This window comes from Sus scrofa, chromosome 6 (assembly GCF_054392235.1).
Source record: "Sus scrofa isolate SSC_HxYL_T2T_F1_AM1 chromosome 6, Sscrofa_HxYL_maternal_Yorkshire_Landrace_v2.0, whole genome shotgun sequence".
In the NCBI taxonomy this organism is placed as follows: Eukaryota; Metazoa; Chordata; class Mammalia; order Artiodactyla; family Suidae; genus Sus; species Sus scrofa.
In genome coordinates, this window is record NC_139388.1 from 15,631,158 (window position 1) to 15,646,237 (window position 15,080).

The 15,080-nt window shown below is 41.6% G+C and overlaps 1 protein-coding gene across 6 annotated transcripts in view; it reads left to right on the plus strand.

The window, feature by feature from the left end:
- IST1 (IST1 factor associated with ESCRT-III) overlaps nt 1-15,080 on the plus strand; it is a 74,243-nt gene that overhangs the window by 50,215 nt on the left and 8,948 nt on the right. For 3 of the 6 annotated variants that reach the window (XM_084959696.1, XM_021093854.2, XM_021093849.2), the window contains 3 exons: nt 9,122-9,224; nt 9,434-9,614; nt 10,789-10,876. In XM_084959696.1, the coding sequence (XP_084815822.1) occupies nt 9,137-9,224; nt 9,434-9,614; nt 10,789-10,876 (357 nt within the window). In that variant the 5' untranslated portion in view covers nt 9,122-9,136. Of the gene's footprint in view, nt 1-9,094; nt 9,225-9,380; nt 9,615-10,788; nt 10,877-15,080 lie in introns of all 6 variants that reach the window. The other 3 variants (XM_084959699.1, XM_021093853.2, XM_084959697.1) reach the window with 2 other exon arrangements.

The following is a 15,080-nucleotide window of genomic DNA, read 5'->3' on the forward strand; positions in this document are numbered from 1 at the left end:
TACCAGCAGTATGGGAGTAACAGTTATACTGATTATATACAGTTGAATATAATCAAAACAGGTTAATCAAAAAAGTTAAAGCAGGGGGAAAAAAGATAAAAAGCATACCTTGAACATTTTATTTTAACCTAAAACACATAAAAGTCAGTAAGAGGAGTATAACCTTTAAAAATTGTGAATCACTATATTGTACATCGATTATACTTCAATTTTTTTGTGTTTTTGACTGGACCATGTGGACTTTTCCTGGACCAGTGATTGAAACCACACTCCAGCTGTGGCAACACCAGATCCTTAACCCACTTTGCCATAAAGGAACTTCCTATACTTCATTTTTTTTTTAAAGTTCATTTATCACCTTGTCTTTAGATGATTAGATCTTTTCTTTGAGTATGAGTTGGTTGACTAGAGTTTATTTTAACAAATGTTTATACAGTGCTTACTGTGTACCTATAACCCTATGTGCTAGGCGCTGTCCTCAATTCTACAAATTTTTATATTGGTGCTAATTTTCCTTAAATGTTTGATAGAATTTTCTTAAATGTTTAACAGAGAAGCTACCTGGGCTTTGATTTTCTTTTGGAATGGTTCTAAACTTGAATTCAATTTTTGTAATGTATGGGGCAGTTACATTTTTTTGTTTCTTTGTGTCTGTTTTGGTAAAATGAGTTTCCAAGAGATATGTCCTTTTTGTTCCATTGTTGAATTTATAGGTGTATGTTAGTAATAATATTTACTTTTAATATCTGTAGTTTTAATATCTATAATGATAATCCTCTCTTTCAGTCCTGATACTGGTAATTTGTATCTTCTCTCTTTCCCTCTCCTAACCTTCCCCTCCCTCCTCCTTTTCTCTTTCAGCATTTGGTTTTATTGATTTTTCTGTTTTTCCTTTTTTCACTTTCATTATTTTTCCCCCTCTTTTCATTATAGTTGATTTAGTATTCTGTCAATTTCTACTATATAGCAAAGTGACCCAGTCTTACATATATATATATTCTTTTTTTCATGTTATTCTCCATCACGTTCCATAACAAGTGACTAGATATAGTTTCCTGTGCTATACCACCGTATCTCATTGCTTATCCAAAGGCTGTAGTTTGCATCTATTAACCCCAGACTCCCAATCCGTCCCGTTCCCTCCCCCTTGGCAACCACAAGTCTGTTCTCCAAGTCCATGTGTTTCTTTTCTGTGGAAAGGTTCATTTGTGCCATATATTAGGATTCCAGATAAAAGTGACATTATATGGTATTTGTCTTTCTCTTTTTTCTTTTTTTTCTTTTTTTTTTTTTGCCATTTCTTGGGCCACTTCCTTGGCATATGGAGGTTCCCAGGCTAGGGGTCAAATCGGAGCTGTAGCCACCGGCCTACACCAGAGCCACAGCAACGCGGGATCCGAGCCACGTCTGCGACCTACACCACAGCTCCCAGCAACGCCGGATCCTTAACCCACTGAGCAAGGCCAGGGATCGAACCCGTAACCTCATTGTTCTTAGTCAGATTCATTAACCACTGAGCCACAATGGGAACGCCTGTCTTTCTCTTTCTGACTTCACTTAGTTTTGAGAGTCTCTGGTTCCATCCATGTTGCTCCGAATGGCATTATTTTGTTCTTTTTTATGGCTGATAATATTCCACTGTGTATGTATACTATATCTTCTTAATCCATTCATCTGTTGATGGACAGTTGGGTTGTTTCCATGTCTTGACTATTGTGAATAGTGCTGCAGTGAACATAGGGGTGCATGTATCTTTTTCAGTGAAAGTTTTGTCTGGATATATGCCCAAGAGTGGGATTGCTGGATGGTGTGGTAGTTCTATATTTAGTTTCCTGAGATACCTCCATGCTGTTTTCCATAGTGGTTGTACCAATTTACATTCCCAGCAACAGTGTAGGAAGGTTCCCTTTTCTCCACACCCTCCCCAGCATTTGTTATTTGTAGACTTACTTCATGCCATTCTGACTGGCATGAAGTGGTGCCTCATTGTAATTTTGATTTGCATTTTTCTGAAAATTGGTGATGTTGAGCAGTTTGTCATGTGCCTGTTGGCCGTCCACATTTCTTTGGAGAAATGTCTCTTTGAGACTTCTGCCCATTTTTCTTTTCCCTTTTTTTTTTTTTTTTTTTGTCTTTTTGCCTTTTCTAGGGCCGCTCCCGTGGCACATGGAGGTTCCCAGGCTAGGGATCTAATTGGAGCTCTAGCCACCAGCCTACACCAGAGCCACAGCAACGCGGGATCTGAGCCACATCAGTGACCTACCCCACAGCTCACAGCAACGCCGGATCCTTAACCCACTGAGCAAGGCCAGGGATCAAACCCGTAACCTCATGGTGCCTAATTGGATTCGTTAACCACTGCGCCACGATGGGAACTCCTTCTGCCCATTTTTCAGTTGGATTTTTTTTTTGTTTTGTTTGTTTCTTTGTTTGTTTGTTTTTTGCTGTTGAGCTGTTTTGTATATTTTGGAGATTAGGCCCTTGTCAGTTGCATCATTTGAAACTATCTTTTCTCATTCTGTAGGTTGCTTTTTTGGTTTGTTTGTTTTTTATGGTTTCCTTTGCTGTGCAAAAGCTTTTCAATTTGATTGGGTCCCATTGATTTTTTGGTTTTTTTTCTATTGTTTTGGGAGATCCCTTTTTTGGGAGGGGTGCTTTTTAGGGCTGCAAGTGGGGCATATGGAAGTTCTCAGGCTAGGGGTCGAATCGGAGGTACAGCTGCTGGCCTACATGACAGCCACAGCAATAGTGCAGGATCCAAGCCTCGTCTGTGACCTACACCACAGCTCACAGCAGTGCTGGATCCTTAAACCACTGAGTGAAGTCAGGGATCGAACCTGCATCCTCATGGATAGTAGTCAGATTCCTTTCTGCTGAGCTACAATGAGAACTACAACTTTTTTTTTTTTTTTCTTTTTAACTTGGTTTTATTGTTTCCTTCTGCTTATTTTGGGGTTAGTTTTGCTCTTTTTACAGTCAGATTAGGTTACTAATTGGAGACCTTTCTTTCTCTTTTTTGTTTGCTTTTTAGGGCCCCACGTGGGGCTTATGGAGGTTCCCAGGCTAGGGGGCCAATCACAGCTACAGCTGCCAGCCTACACCACAGCCACAGCAATGTGGGATCTGAGCCGAATCTGTGATGCACACCATAGCGCATGGCTACTCCGGATCCTTAACCCACTGAGCAAGGCCAGGGATCGAACCTGCGTCCTCATGAGTACTATTCAGGTTCATTTCACTGAGCCATGACGGGAACTCTTTTAATTTTTTTTTTTTCCTTTTAATGAGAACTTTTAAGGTTTATTCTCTTAGCAGCTTTCAGACATGCATTACAGTATTGACCATAGAAGCACACTACATGACATGCTCATTATTTATTTATAAGTGGAAGTTTGTAACAAAATGGCTGGTGGGGCATCAAAAGGTACAACTTCCAACTTTCTTTTGATAAATGTTTGATATGCTTTTTCATTCTTTTAACCTACTTATTGAAGTAAGTTGCTTGTTGACAGTATATAGTTGAATCATTTTTTGAACCATTCAGATGCTCTCTCTTTTAATTGTCATCTTTAGATCATTTCTGTTTAATTATTTCTGTAATTATTAGTATATTTGAATTTAGGGCTACCATTTTATCATTGTTTTCTGTTTTTTCTCTTTTTCATTTCTTTTTATCTTTTTTAAAAATTTTATTTATTTTTTTGGCTGGGCCTGTGGCATGTGGAAGTTCCTGGGCCTGGGATTTAACCCATGTGCCCCTGTGCCACAGCTGCAGCAACACCAGATCCTTAACCCACTGTGCAACAGGGAACTCCTGTTTTCATTTTTGATGTATGATGTATGTGAGTTGACTTCCCTGGTTTGGGCAGAGAGACTCCAAATCTCTGTACACACCAGGAGTCACGTTTTTGGTTTCTCAAGGCAGGATGATAGAGGTTCTCTTGATGCTCTTGCTTTCTGTGCCAGTGCTGATTTCTGGGTTTCAGGTTGCTTTTCATCTAGGCCAAGAGTATGAGAAGGAAAAAAAGTGATGTTTATTGCCACTTTAATGGTATGTCACATTCTGGTCTTTCTCCATCTAGCTTCTATTATTTACTTTTCAGACTCCTTAGACAGCTCCTCTGCACATGCTCTTCAGGATTTATAGCTTCATCCAGTGGCAGAAATTCTGAACCTAGAACCCTGTTTTTCACTTTTTTTGTTTACATTTCTAAAGACTACTCATATTGCTCTAAGTGTAGCTAGTTCCTTAATTTTGACTGCTGCATAGTACTCTGTCATGTTTCTGTTACATTTTATATGTCTTGTAATAGACACTTAGTATTCTTCTAAGGCCTTACTACCATAGAATCTATATACATGTGTCTTAATGGTTCTATGTACAAATTTCTGTGGGGGTATATGTTCAGCAGTGGGATTGCTTGATCCTTAGGGTATGCATACATTTACCAATAAGACATTATTTTAAAAAAAATTGGGGGAGTTCCCATTGTGGTGCAGCAGAAAAGAACCAGACTGGTGTCCTTGAGGATGTGGGTTTGATACCTGGACTCACTTAGTGGGTTAAGGATCTGACATTGCTGTGATTATGGTGTAGGCCAGCAGTTGTAGCTCTGATTCAAACGCTAGCCCGGGGACTTCCATATGCCGTGGGTTCGGCCCTAAAAAAACCCCAAAACAACAAAAACAAAAAGATTTCCAAGAGTTGGCTTGGATTAATCTCAATTATCTATGCCTTTTTGCCTATTTCATATAATTCAGCACCATTGGATATTTAGCATCCTGCAGAATTTTAGGATTAAAAGGGACTTCAGAGGTTATATTGTAGGAACTTCAGTTATGTTCACTGTACTGTGTTTTATTATTGTAGAAAGGACATATAAACACACATTTTTATTTTTTCGGACAATTCATTTACCTACAGTTTTCTAACCTGGTTAACTGAAGTCGTAGTACAGTGTAAGTCTGTGGATCTTTGGTGGATCTAGGTCCTGCCTTTTTTGTTCTTGTGTAAAAATGCAGTCCTTGTGCTGGACATCTTCTCTTTCCTCCTCCATAGCCATTTATCATCCCTCTCCCTCTGATCTATATCCCTGGAGGTACACTGGTGCACAGTGTGTATCAATTCCTTTGGTTTCTTCTTCCAACAGGGGTAGGGGGTTAATACCAGTAGGAGTGAGAGCTAAGTATTTATTCCCCTGCTCCTTCCGGCGAGGTTGTTGCAAGTTGTCTGCATGCCTCTACCAGTGATTCTTATTTGGTGGCCCTTTCCCTATAGTGATCCTCTAGAGGGTTCCATTTCCTCATCTTTCCCCTTCAGACCTAAAGCTGTTAATGGTTCTGTGGCGATACACTGTCCTTTGTTGGTTTCTCTAAACGTTATGCACACCTTTGTAAGTAAGAGCTTATTAAAATTCTCCCCACATCACGCAGGTGTGGATACAGTGTGTTTCTAGCTGGTCTCCTGATTGTTAGACTTCTTGAAAGGGCCTATGATTTTATTCACTTTTGTAAATTTGAAAAAATAAATGTTGTTACTGAATCATAATACTTGTAATATGTGTTCGTTTTTACCTGCTTTCTACAATACACTTGTAGTAGGATTTTGAGGGAGTGAAACTCCTCCACACATTCTCTGCCAAGAGATTAACAGCGAAATGTAGACCTAACTGGAGTTCCCATTCTGGCCCATGGAACAGAATCCATCTAGTGTACATGAGGATTCAAGTTCCATTCCAGGCCTTGCTCAGTGGCTTGAGGATCCCACATAGCCCTGAGCTGTGGTGCAGGTCACAGACCCAGCTTGGGTCCTACATTTCTCTGGCAGTGGTGTAGGCCTGCAATGGTAGCTGCAATTTTACCTCACCACCAGGATATTCCACATGCCTTGGATACGGGCCTGAAAAGCAAAAAAAAGAAAAGAAAAAGAAAAAATATAGAATTCATTTGAATATTTTCAACTTTATTCACAAGTTGGATTTATCTTTGCAACATGCTTTTTTTTTTCTTCTCTTTTTAAGGACCACCCCTGTGGTATGTGGAAGTTCCCGGGCTAGGGGTTGAGTGGGAGCTGCCGAGCTGCCTGCTTCTGCCACAGCCAGAGCCAGATGGGAGCCGTGTCGTGTGCCTGCCTCGAGGCTCACGACAAACTCAGACGCTTAAAACCCACTGAGGGGGCCCAGGGATCAGACCTGCGTCCTCGTGGATGCTACTCCGGTTTGTTACCACTGAGCCACAGCGGGACGTTTTAAAGATCTTCATCTCTGCTCATGCACTCAGCCCCTCCTTGAGTGAGTGAAAATCGTTTTGGAAACATATTAGACGTTTAATGGTAAATTCCGGGTTTGAGAGCTCCCCGTTTGAGGTCGCTATGAATCTGATCATGCAGTTTTGACTCCTACTGTCTGTCCGACATTCATCTTGGGACGATGGTAGTGCCTCACATTGGCCACAAGGTGGCGGGCTTGCCCTTCTGAAGAAGTCTCCCTCTTCTTGCCCATCCCAACTCAGCTCCCTCTGTAGCCTGGAAGAGAGGGGTGGCATAGACTCACCGGTTGATAGAAGCGGGCAGAGTTCATCGCCCAATCCCCCTTTGTGAGACCTGAGGTGTCTGGCTCCAGACGTTTTTGCTTCTTTTCCTCATTCCAGAGTTTGGGGAGAAATGATTGAGTAGAGCCCTGGGTATAAGTTTCAGGTGTACAGTGTGGTTGGACCTGCATACATCATGCAGGGTCATTCATGGCTCCCTGTTTTTCTATATATGTTTTGTGATTCAAGACTGCGAGTCCACTCTTCTTAGGAAGGTCGTTTCCTCCAGGCAGGATTTGTGATTGCTTCTACCAGGTGCCTGGAAACACCATTAACCTGGGACCAACATAAAGTAGATTTTTAGCTTGCAGTTTTGGGGCGCACCCAGGCACTGTGAATTCACATTGCAGAGCCACAGAGGGACCGGCTCGTGGTCCTCATTTCTCGTGGGTGATCTTTTCCATGTCTTCCCCTCGTGGCCAAGGATTGGAACGGGCAGTTTACCTTGCAGTCTCGACCAGGAGGGTGTTGACACCTGGAGTCCCAGTTCCAATCGGCCTGTGTGTGTGTGTGTGTCTGTGCCCATGCGCGGCCCCCCCGCCCACCAGAGGGCTGTTAGAGACCCTGCTTTGGATGGGCTTTGAGTTTGGTCCCCAGGTGCCTGTGATTTCAGGACCGAGGAAGATAGAGCTCAAGTTTGCCTCCTCACTTGTCAAATGACTGCCAGGTGAAGACTAGCTTTCAGTGTTCTTCCCTGCAAAGTTATCACTTTGGCTTCTTTTTTGGCCTGTGTATTCCTGGTTTTCCAGCTTTCGGTGCATTTAGTTGTGGAATGGGCACTGCCGAGCTGCCAGCTTTCATCACAGCCATGTCCGTAGCCAGATGGGAGCCGTTTGGTCTGTGTGACCTACACTTCAGCTCTCTGCAACTTGGTATCCTTAACCCACTGAGTGATTCTTTGGATCAAACCCATCCTCACGGACCCTGTATCATGTCCACACAGTCCCAATAGATATATTTACCTATACAACTGATTCCCTTTCGTGTATACCTGAAAGTAATACATCATTGTACGTCAACTATGGTGCAGAGAAATTACATTTAAACATTTGTATCAATTTTGATCATTTAAAACATTTATGTATGTCATACTACAATTTTTAGTGTCTCAAATAGTGTTGCACTATATGACTAAGATCATTCACTTGCGTTTAAGAGTTCGGATGCACTTAGGTTTTTTCTTATCTCTGCTGACTTGTTACTCTTATTGGGCAAGTGTCTGGTAGAAGAAATGACTGTAATAGTTACTGTTTTTCTGGCTGTCTTTCTATTTCTCAACCATTTTTGGTTTTGAATACTTGGAGAATAAAGATAGTGTCTGTAGCTTGTCAGCACTAGAACCTCCTATAGCACCAGACATCTTATAGTTGTTGAATCGAAGTTTTAAACTTAGGATTATGAGGTGTGTGACATTAGCTATAATTAATGCCATGCTTTAACTGTACTAAACTTGTGTTTCTCATAAACCTTCTTCTTCTCTCTGGTACTTGGATTTTACATACAACACTCCCCACCTCTTCGTCCTGGGTTAGGATAGTCTCATCCTCTTTTTACCTCATGCATATCTTGTTTGTCCTTCAGGACTTGGTTTGGGCTTTTTCTTCTGTTAGAGAGCATTCTGTAACATCCCTAGTCAGATTGCATGTCTCTTTTCTAGGTTTTTTTATCCTGGAACCTTTGACATTTGGGGCTGGATATTCTTTGTTTGGGGTTGGGTGTTGTCCTGTTCATTGTCGGATGTTTAATAGTGTCACTGCCCTCTATCCACCAGATACAAGTAGCGTGGCCTCCAATCATGACAACCCAAAATGTCTCTAGTCATTGCCAGTTGTCTCCTATGGGCAAAATCACTTCTGGTTGAGAATCACTCCAGAATTATAGTCCTTACGAATAATACTGTAGTTGCCAGATTTTCTTTCTTTTCTTTTTTTGTCTTTTTAGGGCTGCACCTGAGGCACATGGAGGTTCCCAGGCTAGGGGTGAATCGGAGCTATAGCTGTCAGCCTACGCCACAGCCACAGCAGTGAGGGATCCAAGCTGCGTCCTACACCACAGCTCACAGCAACGCTGGATCCCTAACCATTGGGAACTCCAAGGTGATAATATTTTTTAATTTGGTTCTAAATTTTATAATCTTTTACTACGTGTCATGTGATTTTTAGGAGAAGCAGGATTGATACTCTTTCATCCATTACTAAGTTTCATCTCTGTATTCATGATAGAGCTCAAATCCCATCACTTCCATCATCATCACTGCTAACTTTCTCAGTCTAAGCTAATTTCCATCTTTTGTTTGGACTATTGTAGTAGTCTTGTCCTTGGACCTCTTGCTCCCATCGTTAGCCTTCCCTAATCAGTTCTTCCCACAGCCAGCCAAATGACCTTTAAAAAATGTGAATCAGATCCTGTCATTTGCCTATATAAGAAAACTTCTGTGGTTTATGATGTAAGATGATCCACCCTCTAATTGGTTTTAAGTCCTGAACTAAGTTTCACTTGAAAATAGTCATTGTGCTTCTTAATATTTTTCTAGGAGGAACAGCACAGCATGTTGGGCTCTGGATTTAAAGCTGAGCGTTTACGAGTCAATTTGAGATTAGTCATAAACCGTCTTAAACTATTGGAGAAAAAAAAAAGTGAGTAATGAATGAATGCCTTTCATTTTATTTCCCAAATAACAAGGTAGCTCATTCTAGACTAGATGGGATGGGACTGAATTTGATAAGGGAGAGCGACCCAGGATATAGTAGAAACACGCTCTTCTCTCTTGTGGGGTGGCTGTCTGCCTGCAGGCCAGGGCCAAGTATACTACTGCTGGGTGACTGGAGTGGGATTTGTGCTTTAGCGGAACTGGCCCAGAAAGCAAGAAAAGAGATTGCTGACTATCTGGCTGCTGGGAAAGATGAACGAGCTCGAATCCGAGTGGAGCACATTATTCGAGAAGACTACCTTGTGGAGGCCATGGAGATCCTGGAGCTGTACTGTGACCTGCTGCTGGCTCGGTTTGGCCTCATCCAGTCTATGAAGTGAGATTTTAAAATCTTTTTTCTTAAGCTTCATTGAGGTATAATTGATAGAGAAAAAGTCTGCACATGTTTAATGTATACAGTTTGATGAGTTTAGACATAGGCATGTATCTGTATACCATCATCACAATCAAGTTAATAGTCATCACCTCCAAAAATTGCCTTGTTTCCCTTTCTTTCTTTCTTTTTTTTTGCTAAGAATACTTAAAATGAGATCTCCCTCTTAAAAAATTTTAAGCATTCAGTGCAGTATTGTTTAAGAAGTAAGATATTTTGAAGACCTAAATCAAATCACCTCTGGAATTTGAGAAAGGAGTATAATACTGGTTTCTTCTTAAACGTAGGAGGCTAGCACCAAGGGACACACCCAATGACCTTTCCCTACTGTTCACTTTGAGGGTTTGATCTCAGTGTAGACAACTGTTGAAAAGAAAATGTGGAGTCTGAAATCAAGAGGCCTGGGCGGTGCTGTTGTGCCTCAGCTATAACGAATCTGACCAGTATCCATAAGGAGGCGGGTTTGATCCCTTGCCTTGCGCAGCGGGTTAAGGATCCAGCATTGTTGTAGGCTGGCAGTCACAGCTCCAGTTCGACCCTTAGCATGGGAACTTCCATATGTCATGGGTGTGGCCCTAAAAAGACAAAACAAAAAAAAGAAGGAGTTCCCGTTGTGGCGAAATGGTTAGCGAATCCGACTAGGAACCATGAGGTTGCTGGTTCGATCCTGCCCTTGCTCCGTGGGTCGACGATCCGGCGTTGCCGTGAGCTGTGGTGTAGGTTGCAGACGCAGCTCGGATCCCTAGTTGCTGTGGCTCTGGCGTAGGCCGGTGGCTACAGCTCCAATTGGACCCCTAGCCTGGGAACCTCCATATGCCACGGGAGCGGCCCTAGAAAAGGCAAAAAGACAAAAAAAAAAAAAAAAAAAAAGAAAAGAGAAATCAAGAGGTCTGAGTCTTGGCTTAACCATTTTCTGATTTTGTGACTTTGGGTTTGTCACTTAGTTTGAGTTGTGTCCGTCCCAACAGGATGACAGAGGTGGCTAGAAACCTAGAGTTACCGTGAGAATCCAGTGAGATTTGTGAAACAGTTCTAGATGCTTTCAAGTATATAATACAAATGATAGGGTTTTGTTGGTTTAACAATGTTAAATTTTATTAATTTTTTCCTTAATTAGGGAGTTAGATTCTGGTTTGGCTGAATCTGTGTCTACGCTGATTTGGGCTGCTCCTCGCCTCCAGTCAGAGGTGGCTGAGTTGAAAATAGTGAGTATAACTTCTTTCAGTGATGTATGTAGTTTTTCATATTGTTAGGAAGGTTGGTTAACATAAGTTATTTCTGCTTATTTGACCCGGTTTTTGATGCTCTTCCCATGCTGCCTTTGAAAAAGGCTTTATAAATTTGTGTTTTCCTTCTTTTCAGCCCCTATATCATAGAATAGAATAGTTTTGCAAACTTGAGTAATTTTTCTAAGGGGCAAAGTTACGCATACCCCTGTTTTTTGTTATTTCGTGTGTGTGTGTGTGTGTGTGTGTGTGTGTGTCTTTTTTACACCTGCACCCATGGCATATGGAGGTTCCCAGGCTAGGGGTCCAATTGGAGCTGTAGCTGCCGGCCTCCGTCACAGCCACAGCAACGTGGGATCCAAGCCATGTCTGCATCCTACACCACAACTCAGGGTGACGCCGGATCCTTAACCCACTGAGTGAGGCCAGGGATCGAACCCTCGTCCTCATGGTTGCTAGTCAGGTTTGTTACCACTGAGCCATGACGGGAACTCCACATACCCCTGGTTTTGCCTTATTTTTATTGAAATGTTTTTTAAGTAAATGAAAATAGAAGAGTTCTTAATGGTTAACCAATAAAGTTAAAATGACATTAAAGGAACAGATGTTTTGCTTTATTCATTCCACTAATATTTATTAAACAGATGTTATCAGTTAGGATGGCTCTAGGTACAGTGGTGAGCAAAATATGACACCAGTCCCACTCTTGTAGCCTGGAGTCTAGTAGAAAAGAGAGAGATTAACTGAAAAATTGCCTGCTACAACATGTCTGTGGTACTGACTGCTGAGGTACAAATTCAGTTGAGTTGCTTTCTCTACTGTTTTTGCCAGTTATTCACTAGGAGATTGTCTCACTCTTATCTCTCAAACTATCTTTTTAGATTTCCTTTATCTTCTGTTTGTTTTTATTTTTATTTTAGTTTTTCCTTTTAGGGCTGCACCTGTGGCATATGGAAGTTCCAGGCCAGGGGCCAAATCAGAGCTGCAGCTGCCAGCCTACGCTATAGCCACAGCAACACTGGATGCACGTCAAGTCTGTGACCTACGTCATAGCAGCTTTGCGGCCACAGTGGATCCTTAACCCACTGAGTGAGGCCAAGGATCAAACCCAAATCCCCATGGATACTAGATGGATTCTTAACCCACTGAGCCACATCAGGAACTCCTTTTTTATTTCTTAAGAGCTCTTTTTAATTCTCCAAATATCTTCTTTTTTTTGGCTGTGCCCATGGCATGGGGAAGTTCCTGGGCCAGGGATTGAATCTGAGCCACTGCATCGACCCAAACTGCTGCATTGATAACGCTGGATTCTTAACCTGCTGCACTACAAGAGAACTCCAAATATCTATTTTATTAATAGTTATTTTTTCTTCATGGCTATAGTATCTTGTAACTCGCTAAGAATTTTGTGGTTCCTTTTTAACTTTTCTTGTTTTTGTAATGTTTGTTTCCTTTTTTTTTTCTTTTTTCTGTTTGTCATAAGTATTTATTTATTTTTATTTATTTTTTAAATGTAAATGATTTTTATTTTTCATTATAGTTGGTTTACAGTGGTCTGTCAGTTTCTACTCTACAGCAAAGTGACCCAGTCACACATACATATGTACATTCTTTTTCTCACATTATCTTCTATCATGCTTCATAATAAGGGACCAGTTATAGTTCCCAATGCTATACAGCAGGATCTCATTGCTTATCCATTCCAAAGGCAATAATTTGCATCTACCAACCCGATTCCCTCCCCCACGGCAACCACAAGTCTGTTCTCCAAGTCCATGTGTTTCTTTTCTGTGGAAAGGTTCATTTGCGCCATATATTAGATTCCAGATATAAGCGATATCATACGGTATTTGTCTTTCTCTTTCTGACCTAACTTAGCATGAGAGTCTCTAGTTCCATCCATATTGCTGCAAATGGCATTATTTTGTTCTTTTTATGGCTGGATAGTATTCCATTGTGTGTGTGTGTGCACATATATAGATAAATACACACACACACCACATCTTCTTAATCTGTTGATGGACATTTAGGTGGTTTCCATGTCTTGGCTCTTGTGAATAGTGCTGCAATGAATATACGGGTGCGTGTGTCTTTCTCAAGGAAAGTTTTGTCCAGATGTATGCCCAGGAATGGGATTGCTGGATCATATGATAGTTTTATATTTAGTTTTCTGAGGTACCTCCATACTGTTTTCCATAGTGGTTGTACCAATTTACATTCCCAGCAACAGTGTAGGAGGGTTCTCTTTTCTCCACACCCTCTTCAGTATTTGTTATTGGTGAATTTGTTAATGATGCCCATTCTGACTGGTGTGAGATGGTGTTTCCTTTCTGTTTCCTAGATTTAGACTATTTTTATTTTTTTTAATTTAATTTTATTTTTTTGTCTTTTTGCTATTTCTTTGGGCCGCTCCCGCGGCATATGGAGCTTCCCAGGCTAGGGGTCGAATCGGAGCTGTAGCCACCAGCCTATGCCAGGGCCACAGCAACGCAGGATCCGAGCCGCGTCTGCAACCTACACCACAGCTCACGGCAACGCCGGATTGTTAACCCACTGAGCAAGGCCATGGACCGAACCCGCAACCTCATGGTTCCTAATCGGATTTGTTAACCACTGCGCCACGACGGGAACTCCTAGACTATTTTTATAGTAGAGACTTTTCTTAAAGCTTGGTGATGACCCTTGGCTGTCTATATTTAAGAGTGAAGTACTAGAGAGAATTCATTACTAGTGGTAATGAATCCAATTAGTATCCATGAGGACGTGGGTTCAATCCCTGGCCTTGCTCAGTGGTTAAGGATCCCATGTTGCCGTGAGCTGTGGTTAGGTTGCAGTCGCGGCTCAGATCTGGCGTTGCTGTGGCTCTGGTGTAGGCTGGCAGCTGCAGCTCTGATTCATTCTCTAGCCTGGGAACTTCCATATTTGGAGTTTTTAAAATTTTTTCTTTGTTTTCCTTGCCTGAGGAGACATATCCAAAAAAAAAAAAAAAAACGACCAAGACTGATGTGAAAGAGCATGTCAACTTTTTTTTTTTTTATGGTTTCAGTTTTTAAATTTAAGTCTTTAGTCCATTTTGAATTTATTTTTGTGCATGGTGTGAAAGTATCCCATTTGATTCTTTTGCATGTAGCTGTTCAGTTTTCCCAAAACCGTTTATTGAAGAGACTGTCTTTCCCCATTGTATATTCTTGCTTCTGTTGTAGATTTTTTTTTTTTTTTTGTCTTTTGTCTTTTGTCTTTTGTTGTCTTTTGTTGTTGTTGTTGTTGCTATTTCTTGGGCCGCTCCCGTGGCATATGGAGGTTCCCAGGCTAGGGGTTGAATCGGAGCTGTAGCCACCAGCCTACGCCAGAGCCACAGCAACGCGGGATCCGAGCCGAGTCTGCAACCTACACCACAGCTCACGGCAACGCCGGATCGTTAACCCACTGAGCAAGCGCAGGGACCGAACCCGCAACCTCATGGTTCCTAGTCTGATTTGTTAACCACTGCGCCACGACGGGAACTCCCTGTTGTAGATTAATTGCTCACATAAGTGTGGATTCATTTGGGGGCTTTTTATTGTATACTGTTGGTCTCTTTGTCTGTTTTTGTACCAGTACTCTACTGTTTTGATTACTGTTACTTTTTAGTATAGCTTGAAATCAGGGAGCATGATTCCTCCAGTACTAACTCACTGTTGAATTATCTGAGACCATGAGGAAACTCCAGACTGTCAAGAACTGGTTTTCTTTCCTTGGGTTGGTCATTTTCCTCAGAGAGGAAGTCTTTCTTCTACCTGGAAGGTTTAAGTATTGGCTGGCTGCATTTTTGAGAGCACAGGGGAGAAGGAATCCAAAGGTATCATTCTTCTCCTGTAGAAGCCTTAACACTTAATTCTTCGATTGCCAATATGTATCTCTGCTCTCTGTGCTGGAAGTCGAGTTCCTTTAGTTTAAGCCCTGCCAGAGAGCAAGCCTCCTGTGTTGTAATCGGGTAGGGAGGGTGGTCACAGAGCTTTGTGGGTAGAGGAATGGGAATGTGGAGGCAACCTCTTCTTAAATTTTTAACCTAAATCTCGTCTGTTGGCTTTCCTATACTCCTCCTTTATATCAAGATTAATTCCAGATAGAGGTTTACATGTCTTTTTTTTTAAAATCATAAAATAATTAGAAGAAAATTTGGCAAATTTAAAAAAATAATCTC